This window comes from Anomalospiza imberbis, chromosome 7, assembly GCF_031753505.1.
Source record: "Anomalospiza imberbis isolate Cuckoo-Finch-1a 21T00152 chromosome 7, ASM3175350v1, whole genome shotgun sequence".
Taxonomy (NCBI): Eukaryota; Metazoa; Chordata; class Aves; order Passeriformes; family Viduidae; genus Anomalospiza; species Anomalospiza imberbis.
In genome coordinates this window covers 23216866-23235871 of record NC_089687.1, presented here as the reverse complement: position 1 = coordinate 23235871, position 19006 = coordinate 23216866, and the positions used below count along the sequence as shown (strand labels likewise).

General features: G+C 41.3%; 1 protein-coding gene and 1 long non-coding RNA gene across 2 annotated transcripts in view; one reads left to right on the top strand and one right to left on the bottom strand.

Annotated features, from left to right (window-relative positions):
* The window catches only part of TTN (titin), a 239148-nt gene that overhangs the window by 47559 nt on the left and 172583 nt on the right, over nt 1-19006 (top strand). The window contains 25 exon segments of the mRNA XM_068195998.1: nt 3377-4521; nt 4523-5915; nt 6708-6986; nt 8000-8563; nt 9005-9286; nt 9399-9677; nt 10046-10324; nt 10421-11110; nt 11228-11506; nt 11605-11886; nt 11993-12271; nt 12387-12665; nt 12760-13038; nt 13158-13445; nt 13545-13823; nt 13989-14270; nt 14393-14671; nt 14814-15092; nt 15187-15465; nt 15570-15857; nt 16060-16338; nt 16545-16826; nt 17426-17704; nt 17813-18094; nt 18612-18890. Coding sequence (XP_068052099.1) covers nt 3377-4521; nt 4523-5915; nt 6708-6986; nt 8000-8563; nt 9005-9286; nt 9399-9677; nt 10046-10324; nt 10421-11110; nt 11228-11506; nt 11605-11886; nt 11993-12271; nt 12387-12665; nt 12760-13038; nt 13158-13445; nt 13545-13823; nt 13989-14270; nt 14393-14671; nt 14814-15092; nt 15187-15465; nt 15570-15857; nt 16060-16338; nt 16545-16826; nt 17426-17704; nt 17813-18094; nt 18612-18890 — 9684 coding nt within the window.
* On the bottom strand, nt 8422-11381 carry LOC137477212 (uncharacterized). The gene is made up of 4 exons (XR_011000878.1): nt 11273-11381; nt 10363-10423; nt 9226-9844; nt 8422-8783 (listed from the first exon to the last, which is right to left on the bottom strand). It is a non-coding gene; the product is annotated as an uncharacterized lncRNA (long non-coding RNA).

The window sequence follows — 19006 nt, the reverse complement described above, 5'->3', positions numbered from 1 at the left end:
CTTACATCAATGGGCTTCTTTCATGGAATTAAATGCCTTTTTTAAGTCAATGAAATTATGCTGCTGCAAAGAAAAGCAGAGCAATGGGAAGAAAAATGAAAATTTTGCATTAGTAGAGACTGGACAGGATTTTCTTCTCTATTACCAAGTAATAAACATGAAAGCATATTTTGTACTGTATTTTTAGGTGTTAAAGGGAAAGGAGAAAGGGAGCATAATAATTAAAAAATCAATTATGTTACTGTAAATTCATTAAAATAATTTTGGTTGTCCCTGTATTCCAGTGTCATTTATAAAAAATGCATAGTAGTAAAAAAGTATGATATTTTTATGCAGTATTCTTGTTTCACATTAGATCTACATCTCTACATATTCCTTTTTTCTTTCTCACTTTTTTTTTTATTATTAAGAACAGTTAAGTGTGTCATGTATCGAGATGACCAGAAATAAGAGGAATATATTCAGTTGTTATGTGTGGCATTTTCTCAGCACAGGAGATTTTTACATTAATGTTCTCAATGTGAATATATATTTTTATATTTAAAGTAATGCTAATATTTAGGAGAAATCAGCAGTAGCTGACATAATTAAATCAGAATTAAATCTGTATTACCTAATGATAAATTAAGAAAATCTGTTAAATGGACGAAAGTTATTAATTAATATTTCTCAGAAACTAAATGACTCTCTAATGCACATACCAGCTTTCTAGTCACCTATATGTCAAGATGAGATCTTGAGTTCAAGACCCTAAGCAAATATTAGTTTTATTTTGTTTACCTGTTAATGAGATTCTTCTAGTTATTTACAAATTGCTGTCAGTTGCCTTGCAAACAGCTTTAAGCAGAGTGGTGACTTTAAGCATAAAAACTACTCCTATAGTATATTCAGTTATGTTCATACCATTTCTTATTTCTGAGTTTGATGTGTCCTCACAGTGAGAACACCATGTCTCAAAAAATCTGTTATCTTCTAAGACTATCCCATCATTCACCTGGGACAGTAATTTTTGTTCAAAATATTCACCTTGCCCAATTGTGTTGCCTGATATAAATTTAAAGTCAGGAGTGGCAAGTTCTAATGACCCAGTACCCAGGCAAAATGACTGAAGTGTTTAGTCTAATACAAAGGTGTTACTTCAGTGTCTTCTCAGTCATAACCCCTTGATAAATATTTAAGATTTGTATGTTAAAAGGCTAAATTGTGCTTCTCTCTGTAAGCACAGGTAATGGTGGTAGGAAAGAGAAGCATGACTGTCTGACCCAATGTTGTGCTGGGAAAGAATTACTCCATGATGTGTCCTCAGTCCATTCCTTGTGTAGATGTGTAGCACTAACTGAGTCAAGAGATCAGAGGCCCTTTGATTAGGTCCTGCGCAATTGTGAAGTGTGTTTATTTTGCATGTAAATCTGAATATTTTTAGCAGAAAGAGGCCCATAACTTCATTTTGGAGCCATAAGCCACACACATCCAAGCTCATATTCACATCTGAAATATATGGCCAAGCATCTTTGCCAATGTAGTGGTGTTTGTGGTTTATGTAAATTTGTAAGTCTTGGTTTAAGTTTTGTACATTAGCCAGGAGCACCTGGTTCACCTAAGCTACAATTATTAAATCTGGAGTAATCCTAGGTTTGAATGAACTTAGTCTGGGACAACTGGAATAGCTTGACTATCTCTTTTCAAAATTTTGTGGTTTTCATAGAAATCAAAAAGCTTACCATTTTATTTTCAGATTTAATGTTGTCTTCATTTCCATAAAAGAAGTATCTTAAAAAAAGAATTAAATATGTCTATCTGTCATCAATGTATATTGAATGTTAACATGTATGGTTAATTTCTGAAATAAATATGAAATTATTTAACTCCATCACTTCTTGTACTTTATTCATTTTACAAACATATCTAAAATATGAAGAAGTATCTGTATAGTTCTTCTCTCATAAATGTCCAGGAACACACAAAAGTGCATTAATTTTTGCCACACTCCTGTGTATAAAGCATATTGCTGTACTAAAATGGATTTCTCTCTGCAATTTTTATATTTTTTATTTTATTGGCCCAATTCTGACGCCCATTCTCAATTTTATTTGCACAATTTATTACTGTTTTAACAAGGTTGGTAAGTAACACTGAAGGACTGCTGCAATTTTTTTTATTTAAGCATTTCTTCTCTACACTGTGCTATGTCATTTATATTATGGCATTTGTGGCAAGATTAATAATTACTAAAACCAATGAGAAAGAATTAGGTGACAGAGTTTGTTCCTTTTTATATATGTTGTTGGAGTGCAGCAAAAATTCTTATTTCTCAATAAGTTTTAAAATTGAAGACACTGTAATTGAGAAGCTTTCTTTAGTGAGGAAACTTTACTTAGTGAGGACAACAGTATTTGATTTCCAAAGGTTTTCCTTGCATTGTGCTTTTCATGAATTTTTCCATTCCTGGAAATTCCATATTTCACTGACCGTTCTATTATCAAACATCTGCAGAGACGTTCTTGCCTCTGCTTCCTCTCATTTTAAACCACTATTGGAACTAAAGTTGTCTAATGCATGTATCTATAAATTCAAAAAAGCAAGAAAGCAAAAAATCTTAAAAGTCTGTTCTCTTTTTCTCTGACATTGCGGTAGTTTTAATATGCTACATCTTGACAGGGAGGAATTCAAAAGCAGAGATTTAAATCAATTATATTAAATCAAGGGTTTAAATTTATGATGTTTGTAATAATTATGCTGTAAACTTAAGGGTCTAATTACAAAACCAGGACAAAGCTGTTAAGGTAGAGGTAATCTTCTGGTGTGCTAGACAAAAGATAGAGTTTAAAGAGATGAACTATGCGTCAGAAGAAAGGTTAGTGTGCTGAAAAGATTGTGGGTTTGTTGGTTGGTTTGGGGGGGGGATGGGATTTAATCCTAATTGTGGCATTCTGCTTTTCTTTATTGGTATTTTGAATTATATCAGGGTTTTAGCACTCTTCGGCTGTACTTGTTTGCATAGGTGTACATACAAATATGTATGACACATAACACTTTAATTATATCTGTGAAATGCATCAGTGTTGCTTGATTGTTACTTGCACATTGCACCCTGGAGGGATATGCCTAACCCATACTGTGATGTCAGGTTTAAAGACATACCCATCCTGATCAAGATAGCAAATTCTTAAGCAACCTGACAACACAGCATGTCTTACTCATTTTGGCAGGTGTGACAGCAAGGAGACAACACAGACCTCCTGTTCATTTCTAGCTGCTGTAGAGTATTGAGAAAGCCTCCAGCTATAGAAAAATAGATGGCCTAACCCTGTGTATTGCTATCTACGAGTGTTCTCATAAATATTCTAGTAAAACTAAACAATTTTTTTCCATACAGACATCACTAGGTCTTTTATTGCCTCTTCTGAGGAAGGAAGAAATGAAGGCTACAGCAGCAGCCTTCAGTTGCCTGATAGAGAGAAAACACTTGAATTTGAGCCTGGAAAGCCAGTTTATTTCAGCAAAGCAGAGATGAAACTTGAGGAAGAGGGCAAAGCCCCTGTTTTCCTCAAACGGGTCTCAGATGTTGAGGTCTGGCAGGGAGATGTAACTAGGCTCTCTGTTACTGTTACTGGCAGCCCCACACCCAAAATCCAGTGGTTTTTCAACAGTACGAAGCTAACCCCATGCATGGACTGTAAATTAGTATTTGCTGGCAATGACCACAGCCTCATCCTCCCATATGCAGGTGTGCAGGATGAGGGTGAGTATCTGTGCGTGGCCAGCAATGCACACGGTGAGACCAGCTGCAGCGCCCAGCTCCACGTGCGCCAGAGGAAGCCGGGACTCCCCTGCTTTGCCAGGGAGCCGGGCAGCGTGCAGTGTGCACCGGACTTCACGGCAGTCTTTGAGTACACTGTGGTGGGGAAGCCGTGCCCCGACGTGCGGTGGTCCAAGGGGAGCGAGCGGCTCTTCTCTGATGCGCGTCACTCCGTTGCTCAGCACCCTGCCGGCTCGGGCTCTCTGACAGTGTGGCACTGCGTGGAGGAGGACTCTGGGCTCTACACGTGCAGGGCCGTGAGTGCCCTGGGTGAGGCCACGTGCTCTGCTGAGCTCCTGGTGCTGCCCAAGGAATGCACTGTATGCAGGCAGAGCCCGGCCTTGCAGCGCTCTGTAGTGGCAGGGGAGCAAAGCCTTCTTTTCTACAAGGAGGCTGGTGAGCTTCCTGCAATGGAAGAAGCATTCAGTCCTGAGGCCATGAGGGAGCCTTCAATCTTCCTTCAGCTGCAGATGAACCAGGCAGTGTACATGCTGCCCGGGGAGGATGTCTTGCCTGGCCTGCCACCAACCTGCCTGGCAGCACAGAGTGTTGAAGAGATGCTCACCCAGGCGGTCACAATACAAGAGAGCAGTGGGCTTCTGGCAGAGCCTCTGGAAACCCTCCCTGCTGGCCCCCAGGGTCTGGTGCCTGCAGCAGTGATGGAGACACAATTGCCAGGCTGCCTTGGGACTGTAGCTGCACAGATACTCATGCCCAAAGAGAAAAATCATCCCCGAGGCAGCAGAGCAACTGGCTGCTCTGAAGGCAGAGGCTTCCCAAACCCTTCTACAGGTGTCAAGCACCATTGAGAGCCATGCCCTGGATGGTGACCAAGTCCAGATGCTTGAGGGCTTTCAGATAGCACAAGGTGAGCTGAAGGCTGAGCCAAGATTTCTCTCTGAATTGGCCTTCACTGGGAGCCAAGTTGTCCCCCTTGAAAACAGTTCTTTCCTGGAAACAGCAAAGGAAGATTTTGATGCAAGAACACATGAGGGACAGGCTGTGAGATTTCCCTTGCTGCTGGAAGAAAAGCAGTTCATGGAGGAAGAGCATGTCGATCTTTCCAAGCCACTTAAGCAGTGGCAGAGGGCAGAGAGACAATCCCACAAAACAATGTACTCTTGTGAGCTCCAGCCGAGCCAAGTCCTCAACAAAGACAGTGAGCTCACTGCTCTGGTTCCCAAGAGCTGCAGCTTAGACATAAAGTCTCAAATCAGAAATGCACTGAAAGCTGCAGTGGTAAGTGAGAAAAACCTCTTGTTTTCAGAGTGGCTGGCTGATAAGGAAGATGTTAAAGTACAGGCAATAAACATCATCAAGGAGAATACACATACCTTGTGCACGTATGTTGTGACCACAGGAGGATGGAGTCCCATAAAAATCCAAGTCTCCTTGGGAGGAGTCAACATTCAGAGAGCTGACCAGAATGCAGTCTTGAAGGAAGTTTTCTGTTCCTTTCTTTATGAAGATAAATTTTCCCTGACTGGTGAAAAATCCAAAGCATTGCCATTCTCTGCCAGTCCACTTCTGTCAGGAAAGTCCTATGATGAAATCTTTGAGCTGGAGCCCCAGCAGGCTGAGAGGACTATGGAGGTAGAAATACCACTTGAACACCCTTTGTCTGCACAAGTAATCAACCCTGTGGCTGAGCATGGTCTTATCAAGGATGTGGGTGCAGCTGTAGCCACTGCTGATGTAGCCTCTGCAGATGTTCTTACAGAGACACCCACAGAGATACTGAAAAGAAAAGAGAAAAAAGAAGAAAAATGTGAGGAAGAGGGTAGAGACAGTCTGGAAACTAGAACTGAAAAGCAAAAGGATGAGCTGGGCAAAGATTATCCCGTCATACACAGCAAACTGGTTGACACTGTTGTGGAGGAAGAGGAGAGTGTCAGGCTGGTGTCTGACATAACAAATGTCAGAGAGGTGAACTGGTACTTTGAGGGTAAACTGGTCTCTTCAGGCAACAAATTCAAGTGTTTGAAAGATCAGGACATATACACACTAGTAATAAGCAAAGTGTGCGGGGAGATTCACCAAGGAGAGTACACCTGTGAGGCGCTGAATCAAGGCGGAAAAAGAGCAACAGCAGCAAAACTCACAGTTGTTAAAAGAGGTTGGATTATGGGGATAAAATAATCTTTTTAATGCACTGCTCTACTAATGAACCTGCCCTCCTATGTGAATCTTTGGACAGACATAAAATATTAATACCATGATGCCACTAATCAGAGGGCCCCCTTTCTCTCTGGATTGATGGTCTCCTTTTGCAGAGCTTCTCACTTCCATTACCCCAGTCAGGAACTTTTTTGTTTCATTGCACTAGCATGGTCAGGACAAAGCTGTATCTCAATCCCAACCATTTCTCCTAATCAGAGGGCCCCCTTTCTCTCTGGATTGATGGTCTTCTTTTGCAGAGCCTCTCACTTCCATTACCCCAGTCAGGAACTTTTTTGTTTCATTGCACTAGCATGGTCAGGACAAAGCTGTATCTCAATCCCAACCATTTCTCCTATTCTTGCCTGAGAAGTGGACCTGCTCTTCCTATTTTTCTCACTGCTGCACCCTCTCTCACTCCTTAGAGTCATTGCACTTCTCATTCACACCATAATTTCTCACAATTCCAGGATAGATTTCTATATATTTATATCCTATTGCTATTGTGCATTGCTATTTCACTTTGTTTTTCCAGTGTCACCACTGTTTCCTGATGTCATTATGCACTGTACGACTCTCTGTCCACTGAGTCTAGTACTGCTTTCATTCCTTACAGATATTTTTTCTTTTACAGTTACTTTATGTGAATTGCAAGTATGTCACCTTTTTGTGGTTTTTTTTTTCAGTCAGGCACTTAATTTCAGAATGTCAACAGGCAGGGTTTTGAGTTACTCTCTGCTTCTAATTTCAGTTGCACCAATCTTGAGGAGAAGGCTTGAACCCCTGGAAGTGGCTGTAAATCATGTGGCCAAGTTTACCTGTGAGGTAGAGATGGCTCCCAATGTCAAGTTCCAGTGGTACAAAGCCGGACGAGAGATATATGATGGGGACAAATACTCCATTCGCACCTCCAACTACCTCTCCACGCTGGAGATCCCAAGGCCTCAAGTTGTTGACTGTGGGGAATATAGCTGTAAGGCTTCCAACCAGCATGGCAGTGTAAGCTCTACAGCTGTTTTAACAGTAACTGGTAAGTACAGACTTTCAAACACTTCTCCTTTTCCATAAAATACCTTGGTGTCTTGTAATGCTTTCACTGCTATACTTGCACATGTTTATGGTAGGACTCTTGGTTGCCATCATAATACATGATCCATACCTAGTTTTGGCAGGCACAAGCATAGAAAAGGAATAACTTTTGAGAATGCTGCTTTTAGGTGCTTTCTGTATGAAGAGAAGGGAATCAGTGTGAAAAAGTTTCAGAGGGAAAGAAAGAAGGGGAATGAGAGCAGGAAGAAACAGCATGGGATTGCTTTGTGAATATATTCTTGAAGAAGGTTTATTTAACACAAGAAACACTTTTAAAACTGATTTCTTGGTGTAATAGTAACTGTGTGATTATCCTAGCACCCTAAATTTATCCTGCAACTATACTTGTGACGCAGGTTATGCAGATCTGCATACCCGAACATCTTGGTGCCGTGGCCAAAGGGTAACTCTGTGACTGGGGAAATAGTTCTTCTTAAACAAAATGATGTTTAAAGGGTTTCAATTTGCAAATTTTTTGTCTATTGAGAGCTATACGGGTTTTTTCTCAAAAGACAGAAACAAGTCACCATCTTTTGAGTGTTTCTCGTATGATGACTTTTTTTACTCTGACTTTTCTCTTTCTGGGAGGAGTCCTTATGTGGTCTTTGCTAAGTGCTAGGTGCTAGAGACTAGAAAAAGGTGCATGAACAGTTAAATGCATGCAGACTTTCCCATCTTGAGAGAACACTGAGCAAACATGTCAGTCTTGGAGGAGGAATTTCTGGCTTTTTATTTATTTTTCTTTAGTTTGTACATTGCTCCAGAGATTCAAAATGCCTTCAAGCCCTGGAGCAATACATAGACTGAAGAAGTACAAAGCTCTTATCTCCTTCACTGCTGTTTTCTTTTGCTTAAGAATATCCAGTGATAAGCTGGCCTCTCTTGCTCTCTGTCTCTGGCAAATGTGGCTCTTTTCCTCACCTTTTGATAACATTGAACCCCTTTGTTTTGCAGAGGCGTTTCCGCCAACATTTCTTACCAGACCTGAACCTATTACTACTTTTGTTGGCAAAAGTGCCAAGTTCCTGTGTACTGTTTCGGGCACTCCAGTCATCGACATCACCTGGCAGAAAGATGGAACAACTATTTCACCTTCAGACCACCATAAGATCTCCAAAGTGGAAAATAAACATGTTTTAGAAATTTCCCTTCTTACTGCTAGTGACAGAGGGGTTTACACGTGCAAAGCTTCCAACAAGTTTGGGGCTGATATTTGCCAGACTGAAATGGTCATTATAGACAAGCCGCACTTCATTAAAGATTTGCAGTCAGTACAATCAGCAGTTAATAAAAAAATACGCCTTGAATGTCAGGTAGATGAAGACAGGAAAGTAACTGTAGGGTGGACAAAGGATGGAAACAAAATCCCTCCAGGCAAAGATTATAAGATTTACTTTGAAGACAAAATAGCCTCACTTGAGATTCCTCTGGCTAAGCTCAAGGACTCAGGCCACTATGTGTGTACTGCTTCAAATGAGGCAGGAAGCAGCTCCTCTTCTGCCAGCGTCACAGTCAGAGGTAAGATAGTTCTATGACCCCTTTACCTTTTGTCTTCTTGGGTTCCCCATTTATTCTTTCACAGGCAAAAGATTTCTTTGGGTTGAAATTACACTGTGATTTCTTCTCAGACATGCCACCTGGTCCATTCCCTGTAAAGTCTTTTCCCCTGCTGCCTTACAATGCACCGTGTGTTACTTCAATATTTCTTTCACCAGAGAAAATCAAGAATTGCTCCTGTCTGCAGGGGAGAGATTGATGAAGAGGGAAAGCAAAACCACAGAAGCTGCAGCTCAGCAAAGATTATGCTGATCCCTTGTGAAGTTGTATTTTGTTCTTGCTCTGGGAAGCAATCTTTCAAAGCTTTGTATTTCAGCTTTCTTTCCTTTTTCCCCTTTCCTCTTCCCCTTCTTCCCCTTTTACCATGTCTTCCCCTCTCTTCCCTTTTCTTCCCATTTTCAGAACCGCCATCCTTTGTGAAGAAGGTCGATCCATCTTATTTACTGACCCCAGGCGACTCTGCACGCCTTCAATGCAAAATCAAAGGATCTCCTGAAATCCAGGTTACTTGGTTCAAGAACAATAAGGAAATCCATGAAAGTAACACACACAGGATGTCCTTTGTCAATTCTGTGGCTGTGTTAGATATTTTGGAAATGAAAGTTGATGACACTGGGACCTACTCATGTGAAGCTGTCAATGAGGCTGGAAGTGACAGTTGCACCACCGAAGTGGTTGTCAAAGGTCTGTCCTTCTTGTTGCTGCCAGTCACATTCTTCAGAAAAACCTTCCTTCTTTTTTTTTTTTTTTTTTTTTTTTGTCATGGTTGACTAACTCTTTCTTACTGCTTTTATAGAGCCTCCATCTTTCATCCGAACACTTGAACCTGCAGAGCTAGTGAAGGGAACAAACCCTATTCTTCAGTGTGAGGTTGCTGGTACTGGACCCTTTGAGATTAGCTGGTACAAAGACAAGAAGCAGATTCGCAGTAGTAAAAAATACAGGTTGACCTCTCAGAAGGCTGTTGTTTCTTTGGAGGTGTCCTCATTTAATAGTGCAGATGTCGGTGAATACGAGTGTGTGATAGCTAATGAAGTTGGGAAGTGCATGTGCAGTGCCACATACATCTTGAAAGGTCAGTGGGAGAGAGAAAACTCCATTTACTGAAGGGATTGGCAAAAACCTCTTATTTCATAAAATGTCTTTTCTTTGGATTTGTGGGAGGCTGGGGAGACTGGGAACAAAGAATATCTTCTTCTCTTAAAATTCTGTGTGTATCTTGAGTCTTATCTGGCATCAAACCTGTGATTTTGAAGAACATTGAGATTAATGGGCCATTAGCTCCCAGCTGGAGAAAGCACTTCTCCAACTTGCCTGCTCTTTTGTTGAATTGCCACATGTACTGCACATACTGTCTTACAAAACTGTCTTTAAGTAGCAGATTTTATGTGATGATGTAATAGTAGATGAGTGTTTTTTTCTCGTCTCTCTTCTTTGAACTAGAACCACCATCTTTTGTTAAGAAAATCGAAAATGTGACAGCTCTGGCTGGAGATAGTGTTACATTACAGGCTGTGGTGAAAGGGTCAGAGCCTATTTCTGTGACATGGATGAAGGGCAAAGACATTATTAAAGATGATAACAATGTAAGAGTGACATTCGATCACGGTCTAGCAACACTGCAAATTACCGGAGTCCAGCTGAGCTCTGGTGGCAAATACACCTGCGTGGCGGAGAATGATGCAGGAAGTCAGTCCTGCTTTGGTGAGCTAGCAGTGAAAGGTCAGTGGAGAAGTGCTGTGATCCCTGCAGTCTCCCACCTGAGAGGTGAAGAAATTTCCTTTTGTCCTTAACACCAGTCATTTAATTCTGTTGTAGAACCTGCCAAAATAATTGAAAAGGCCGAAATGATCCAGGTTACAGCTGGGGAACCAGCTATTTTGGAGTACACTGTCACAGGCACTCCAGAGCTGAAAACCAAATGGTTCAAAGATGGAAAGCCACTACCTGCCAGCAAAAAATACAGGATCAGCTTCAAAAATAACATTGCCCAGCTCAAGTTTTATGCCACTGAAATGCAGGACAGTGGTGAATACACCTTTGAGATATCCAATGATGTGGGCATCAGTTCTTGTACTACCAGCTTCACTGTGCTAGGTTGGTACTGCCTCTTTGCAGAGAGCCCTGTTGCTCTGCTCTGTGCCCAACAGAGCCAGAAGCAGAACAGCACTCCTGTTTTGCTCATGTGTTCCTTTCTGTCATTTTTTTCACTCTCAACAGATCGCACTCTGCCTCCCTTCTTTACTAAACCACTGAAGAATATTGACAGCGTCATTAGCGCGTCGTGCCGCCTAGACTGCAAAATTTCAGGCTCTCTTCCAATGACTGTCTCATGGTTTAAGCAAGATACTGAGATCACTTCAAGTGCCAAGTATACAGTACACTTTGCAGAAGGCTCAGCATCTTTGGAAATAAAACACCTAGATGCAAATGATGCTGGTGTCTACATCTGCAGAGCCACAAACTCTGCTGGTAGCAAAGAGAGCAGTAGCACTTTGTTTATAAAAGGTTTGGCATTTTGTTTTGCTTTTCTTGGAATTTTGCTTATCTTGTGATAATACTTTTCTTTCCCAAAATACAAGCCCTCTCTTAGTCTTTGCATTTTTTCCTCTCAACGCAATCCAGAGCCACCCAGCTTCACTGTAGAACCAGAGTCTCAAGATGTATTGCCTGCATCAACTGTACATTTCAAAGGAATGTTTAAAGGCACAACACCACTGGCAGTGAAATGGTTTAAAGGTGATACTGAGCTGGTGACAGGAGGAGCCTGCTACATAATGACAGAAGCATTAGCAAGTTACTTGGAGCTTTATGCAGTCAAACCAACTGACTCTGGAAAATACACCTGCAAAGTCTCCAATGTAGCTGGTTCAGTAACATGCAGTGCAAACTTATTTGTGAAAGGTTTGCATTCTTACTCTTATTTAAAATTCTAGCTGCTGGATTAACAGCAGCACTCTTTCCTGTGTCCTTTGTCCTGAACACTCTTCTTAAATCCACAGAACCTGCTGCCTTTAAGGAGAAGCTAGAGCCAACTCATCTCATAAAGAAAGGTGGATATGCTGAGCTGACCTGTGAAGTCACTGGTACTCCTGAGATTAAAATCACATGGTTCAAGGATGATAGAGAGCTAAAAGAGAGTGACAAATACAGGATATCTTTTACAAAATCTTTGGCAATACTCCATGTTTCAGAGGTTGATACTGAAGACAGTGGGGAGTACATTTGTGAAGCCAAAAATGATGCTGGAAAAGATATCTGCAGTAGTGTTGTTACAGTCAAAGGTGTGTGTTACATCCAGCCACACAGTTGAAACTTTATACGCAGTGCAGTGGTACCGGCTTCAAAAGTATGATTAATGCAAATTGCACTTTCTTTTTCACACTGTAGAGTCACCTTATTTTAGCAAGGAGTTTCAATCCATGGAAGTCTTGAAGGATTCTGATGTGGTTTTGGAGTGTGAGGTGCTTGGCACACCTCCCTTTGAAGTGTTCTGGGTGAAAGATGATAAACCCGTGCGGAGCAGTAAGAAGCACAGAATAAGCATTGAGAAATCTTTGATTAGCCTCCATGTTTTCAGGTTTGATGCTTCTGATGTTGGGGAGTATCAGTGTAGAGTAACAAATGATGTTGGGAGCTGCCTCTGCCGTTCAGAGGTCACGCTGAAAGGTTAGTGCAAGGTGCAGAACACCACTGGCATGCTCTTTTCCCAGTGTGGTTTTCCATGCCACACTGTTTGTTATTCACCAGACTTGTACTTACATAACCACTTTCTTCCTGCCAGAGCCTCCGCAGTTTTTGAAGAAGATAGAAAACATTAGTTCCCTTCGAGGGGGAACAATTGTGTTTCAGGCTGCTATTAAAGGTTCCTTGCCCATCACTGTGTCCTGGTTGAAAGACAATGATGAAGTGATTGAAGACAACAATATCAAAATGACCTTTGTGAACAATGTTGCCACTCTTATGGTGAGATCTATTGAGCTGAAACATGATGGGAAATATTTCTGTCAGGCTAAAAACGAGGCAGGAATTCAGAGGTGTTCTGCTCTGCTGACTGTCAAAGGTTGGTCTTACCCTGAAGGCTTGCAATGATCTGGGACAGTTCTCTTGTGATTTTTACAGATGTACTTAACACTCTATCTCCTTGTTTACAACAGAACCTGCTACAATTGTGGACAAGGCTGTGTCAATAGATGTGACTGAGGGAGACCCAGCAACCTTGCAGTGTAAATTTTCAGGAACAAAACCTATTACAGCCAAATGGTTCAAAGATGGCAAGGAACTGACATTGGGCCCAAAATATAAGATCAATGTTACAGATACTGTCTCAGCCTTAAAGGTGCTTTATGCAGATAAGAAAGATAGTGGAGAATACATTTTTGAGGTCCAAAATGATGTTGGGAGCAGTAGCTGTTCTGCCAGCATTAATGTCCTAGGTGTGTATGGGCTTTCTCTTATTATTGCTTTTAGATACCATATCTTTTCTCCTGAGCTGACATGTGCCACAACTGTAGTTGAATTTTTATATTTTGTCTTTTTATTCTGTCTTGGATAGATCTCATTATACCACCTAAATTCACCAAAAAACTCAAGAAAATGGACAGCATTAAGGGGTCTTTTGTCCACCTGGAGTGCATAGTGTCTGGTTCGCATCCTATAAATATTCAGTGGTATAAGGATGGCCAAGAAATAACAGCAAGTGAAAAGCACAAATACTCTTTCCATGATAATACTGCATTTCTGGAAATAAATAAATTGGAAGGCACAGACAGTGGCTCTTACACTTGTGAAGCAACAAATAAAGCAGGAAGCAGCCAATGCAGCGGGTTCTTAACAGTAAAAGGTTTGAGTTCCTTCTTTGTTTTCTGTTAGGTCTCTCATGCATAGTTTTGGATTTCCCCATCTCAGAGTAATTCCCTTTTTTCCTTTTCGCATGTTATAGAGCCACCATATTTTGTGGAAAAACCCCAGTCTCAAGAGGTTGTGCCCAATGCTAGGGTTCAGTTCAAAGCGCTGGTGAAAGGGTCTACTCCTCTGCAGATAAAGTGGTTTAAAGACAGCCAGGAGCTCCTGTCTGGAGCCAGTCGATCTGTCTGGAAGGATGACACTTCTAGTGTTCTGGAGCTCTTCTCAGCTAGGACATCTGATTCTGGGAGCTACACTTGTCAGATAAGCAATGATGTGGGGACTGCAACCTGCAAAGCAACTCTGTTTGTAAAAGGTGTGCAACCCAATATTCTTCTTTTTTTGGTTCTGATTTTTCTCTGGAGTTTTGCTGGGAGGGGGAGGAAGCCTTTTAGCCTTTTTTTTTCTTTAAATTCTGGGGTTTTTTTTTAATTCCTGCCTTGAATATTATAAAGCCTCAATTTCTCTGATCATCTTCTAGAGCCCCCCAGATTTATTCAGATGCCAACTTCTGTAGTAGCTTTGCGTGAAGGACAGTCCACCACTTTTGAGTGCCAGATAGTAGGCACGCCAGAGATCCACATTACATGGTACCTGGATGGGAATGAAGTGACTGACCAAGCTAAGTACGGCATCTCCTTCATAGATGGTTTAGCCACTTTGAGACTCACTCAAGCCAGAGTGGCAGATAGTGGGATTTATGTTTGTGAAGCCCACAATGATGCAGGCAGTGAGAGCTGCAGCGTCGAGCTGAAAGTAAAAGGTGGGTTTTGAACATCTTGTCATCTCTGTCACATATCTGGGGTGAGGAAGTAAGAAATACTTCTTCTAACCTCAAAACTATTTGAGGTTATTATGTACTTTTCCCCTCATTCTTCTTTATAGAGCCTCCAACCTTTGTTCGGGAGTTGCGTCCCACCGAGGTAGTGAAGGGTTCAGAGGCCACACTAGAGTGTGAGGTGACTGGTACCCCTCCATTTGAGGTGAAGTGGCTGAAGAACAATAAGGAGATGTTCAGCAGCAAGAAATACACCATCTCCACCAAAGAATCAATATTTACTCTTAATGTGACTAACTGTGACATCTCAGATGTTGGTGAATATCAGTGTATTATATCAAATGAAGGTGGGAGCTGTTCCTGCAGCACAAGACTCAGCTTAAAAGGTCAGTCCTCTAGTAAACACACCTCAAACATTATATGCCCCAGCTAAAGTGTAGCAAGTGGGATTACTTTATATGATCTCTCTTTCTCCTCTTCCCTTTCCATGACTTCTCTTCTGAACAACAAACAAAACACACACCACAGAACCACCATCCTTCGTCAAGAAGCTGGAGAACGTTACTAGCATTCTGAAAGGTGATGCATTCTTTCAGTGTGTCGTAGCAGGTGCTCAACCCCTATCCGTGTCATGGATAAAAGATGAGAAAATACTAGAAGATGATGAGCACCACCACATTACCTTTGAGAACAGGGTGGCCACACTGAAGCTTACTAATGTTGACCTCAGCCACAGAGGGAGATACACCTGTCAGGCAAAGAATGAATCCGGTGTGGAGAAGTGTTTTGCTTTGCTTTTTGTACAAGGTGTGTACAAGGTGTAACCTTGATGAGTACTTGGAAAGTCATTTCCCTATCTATGTAGCTAACTGCTGTAATTTTTATACTCTTTGCACCTCAGAGCCTGCACAGATCATAGAAAAGGCTAAATCACTTAAAGTCACTGAAAAAGACCCCGTGACTTTGGAGTGTACTGTGGCTGGGACACCAGAGCTCCGAATAAGATGGTACAAAGATGGCAAGCAGCTCCTGCCCAGTAGATACTATACAATGAGCTTTGAAAACAATGTGGCCAGTTTCAGGATTGAACCTGTATCAAAGGAGGATAGTGGCACATACAGTTTTAAGGTTGAAAATGACTTCGGAAGTAGCACCTGTGAAGCTGTTCTGACTGTGCTAGGTTTGTATTGCCAATCCATCAAGGAAGGAATGAAAAATAATCCATGAAAGATACGCGAGAAGTTAACTAGTGTGTTTTTGCTATTTTTTTTTTGTGTTGGGCAGATCAATCAATTCCTCCTGTATTTATCAAAAAGCTAACCAAAAAGGATACCATTCTGGGATCTTCTATCCAAATGGAGTGTAAAGTCTCTGGGTCACTCCCAATTGTTGCAAAATGGTTTAAGGATGGAAAAGAGATAACTGACAGTGCAAAATATAGAAGCCTGTGCCATGAGAACACTATGTCACTCGAGATTGCTAACCTAGAGCTGGCAGACAGTGCAAATTACACATGCAGTGTCTCTAATGTTGCTGGAAACGATTCTTGCAGTGCTGTCCTGACTGTGAAAGGTTTGAAACTCTTTTACTACTTCTTATATATGCTAGATTCTGGGAAAATATCTTAAATTTTATGCTCTTATACATCTTAAATCTTATACTCTTATACATCTTAATGTTAACACTGAAAACTTGGTCTCCATGCTTGTCTCGCTGATTTTCTTCATTCTTAGACATTTCTCATGTAACTGTGTCTTTTTCTTAAAAACTGCAGAGCCACCAAGCTTCTTAGTAAAACCTGAAAGCCAGCAAGCCATACCAGATTCCACAGTGGAGTTTAAGGCCACACTGAAAGGAACACCACCCTTTACAGTGAAGTGGTTCAAAGAAGACTTAGAACTTGTATCTGGTCCAACTTGTTTCATTGGGATTGAAGGTTCAACTGGGTTCTTAACTCTCTATTCAGTGGATTCTTCTAGGAGTGGGCACTACACTTGCCATGTTTCAAATGATGTTGGCAGTGACTCTTGCACTACAACACTGTTGGTAACAGGTGTGCACTCTTTCTTGTTATGTTGTTATCTTTTTGTCTCCTTCTTCTCTTTCTTTTTGCCAAGCCCACCTTGGTGATCGTTGATACACTGCCAAGTGAATTCCTTACCCTGTGTTTGCAACCCACCTTTGTTTGGTTCTTTTCCCACCATTTTCTCTCCAGTATTAGTTCAGACCTTCCTGACCCCACTTTTTTTGGTTTTTTAGAACCCCCCAAGTTTGCTAAGAAGCTAGAGGCAACAAAAGTAGTCAAGCAGGGTGACTCAGCCCGGCTTGAGTGCAAAGTAAGTGGATCACCAGAGATGAAAGTAGTGTGGTTCAGAAATGACCATGAAATTGTTGCCAGTGAAAAATTCCGGACATCATTCATTGACTCTGTGGCGGTGCTTGAAATGAATCATCTCGGTACTGATGAGAGCGGTGACTACATCTGTGAAGCTCACAACCCTGCCGGCAAGGCCAGCTGTAGCACCAAAGTCACAGTGAAAGGTTAGCTGTCCTCTTGTTTTCCAACTGCATCCTATTTTTCCCGTGGTGGCTTTATACCTTAGAAATACACAGGATCACGAGATTAATTTATTTCAGGACTGCCCTATTCTTCATGTCATGTTTGTTTCTTGATCTTGCCCCCTCATCTTCTCTGCCAGTGTCTAAACAAGAGAGATGATGTTCTTAATGCAGATGAGTACTAAGCTAGTTTTTCCCCAGTTCTATAATTTTAATATCCAAGACCATTCATAGTGGGAATTGCTATATCTAGAAGCTGATATACGAAGATAAAGAACAGACACAAACTGACTAGTGTCAGTTTTACACCCTGTCTGGGAGATTACTACCAGCTAAATGAGACCTGTACCCTCTCTGCCAAAGGTCATCCCTCTGTTTACCTTTCCTAAAGGGGATCTAAGGCTCTTAATGCTTACCTCTGTGCAAGTTCATTTCATATTGTACCCAGAAAAAGAGGGAAGTCTTGCCTATTCTGTAGATATTCTCAGCAGTCCCATTTTCCAGAAGCTGGTATCTGTAGACTCTTTGTCGATCAAAGAGCTTCAGACTACTTCCTAAATGTTCCTTTCTTCCCTTGTTAGAACCTCCTGTCTTTAGCAGGAAGCCTTCTCCAGTAGACATTGTCAGAGGATCTGAGGTTAGCCTGGAATGTGAGATTTCAGGAACACCTCCATTTGATGTTGCCTGGTACAAAGACAGGAGACAAATCCGCAGTAGTAAGAAGTACAAGGTTACAGCCAAAAACTACCACACGAGCGTTCGCATTCTTAATGTTGAAGCTGCAGATGTTGGTGAATATCAGTGCAAAGCACAGAACGACGTAGGAAGTGATACTTGTATTTGCACTGTGAAGCTGAAAGGTAAAGTACTGCTACATGTGTCTTCTGCAGCACTCCCATGGGCGCTGCATTGCTCTTCCTTGTGGAAACACTGTAAGTATTTACTATAACTGCATATTTCTTCTTCAGAACCACCAAAATTCTTGACTAAAATAAACAGCGTGACTGTTGTGGTTGGTGAACCTGTAGAGTTACAAGCAAGAGTGGAGGGCTCCCAGCCAATTTCTGTGCAGTGGCTTAAAGACAAAGAGGAAATTATCAGAGAGAGTGAGAACACGAAGATCACATTTGTGGAAAATATTGCAACTTTGCAATTTGTGCACACAGACATAAGCAGTGCTGGAAAATACACCTGTCAGATCAGAAATGATGCTGGAAGTCGCGAGTGTATGGCTACCTTAACTATTCTAGGTGGGTAAAAAGCACAAATTCATGGAAGTTTATTTCTTAAGTTAGAAACTTGGCTATTTAGTATCAGCTGTATGCTTTGCTTATGCCTCTGAGTTCAAAACAAACAAAACAGAGAACCCTCTCCCCAACAGCAGAGGGGAAGCAGAAGTCAGGTTCCATATTTCCAGTAGTCCAGCAATAGGGTTGAAAGGAACCACTCTTTATTTCTGTCATGTCTTCTGCTCATGTCTGCTCAGAGAGAGAGATTAAAATATTTTATATTTTAAATGAAAATATACTTTTAAATTATTTAAAATGTTTTAAAATATTTTTACTTAGTTTTGGAAAGCATCTGAAATTTGCAGTTTAGAGTAACAGAAAGGATGGAAAAAACAGCTGTAAAAAGCTCCACACCCCAACAAATCAAAATTTCCATAGTATCAGATGTGTAAGCCCCATCTTATAGTGCTATAATACTTACAGCTAATACTTATCAAACCCTGTTTTAACCATATATGTTACCCATCTCTCCTTCCAGAGCCTGCAGTCATTGTAGAGAAAGCAGAGCCAATGAAAGTTACTATAGGAGATGCCTGTACTTTGGAATGCAAAGTAGCAGGCACACCACAGCTTTCCATTGGGTGGTTCAAGGATGGCAAAGAATTGACCAGCAGCCAAAAATACAGAGTCACTTTCCTCAATAATGTATCTACACTTAAAATTATGGATGCAGAAAAGGAAGATGGTGGATTGTACACTTTTTCTGTGCAAAACGACGTGGGGAAAAGCAGTTGTACAGCATCGGTTGATGTTTTAGGTTGGTTGGGTACCTTGTCTTCTGTCTTTTACAAAAGCTTTTATTTGGCCATTCTCTGTCCTTTATTCCATTCCTTTACTCATTTTCTCTCTAACCATGGATTTATTATGTTTTCT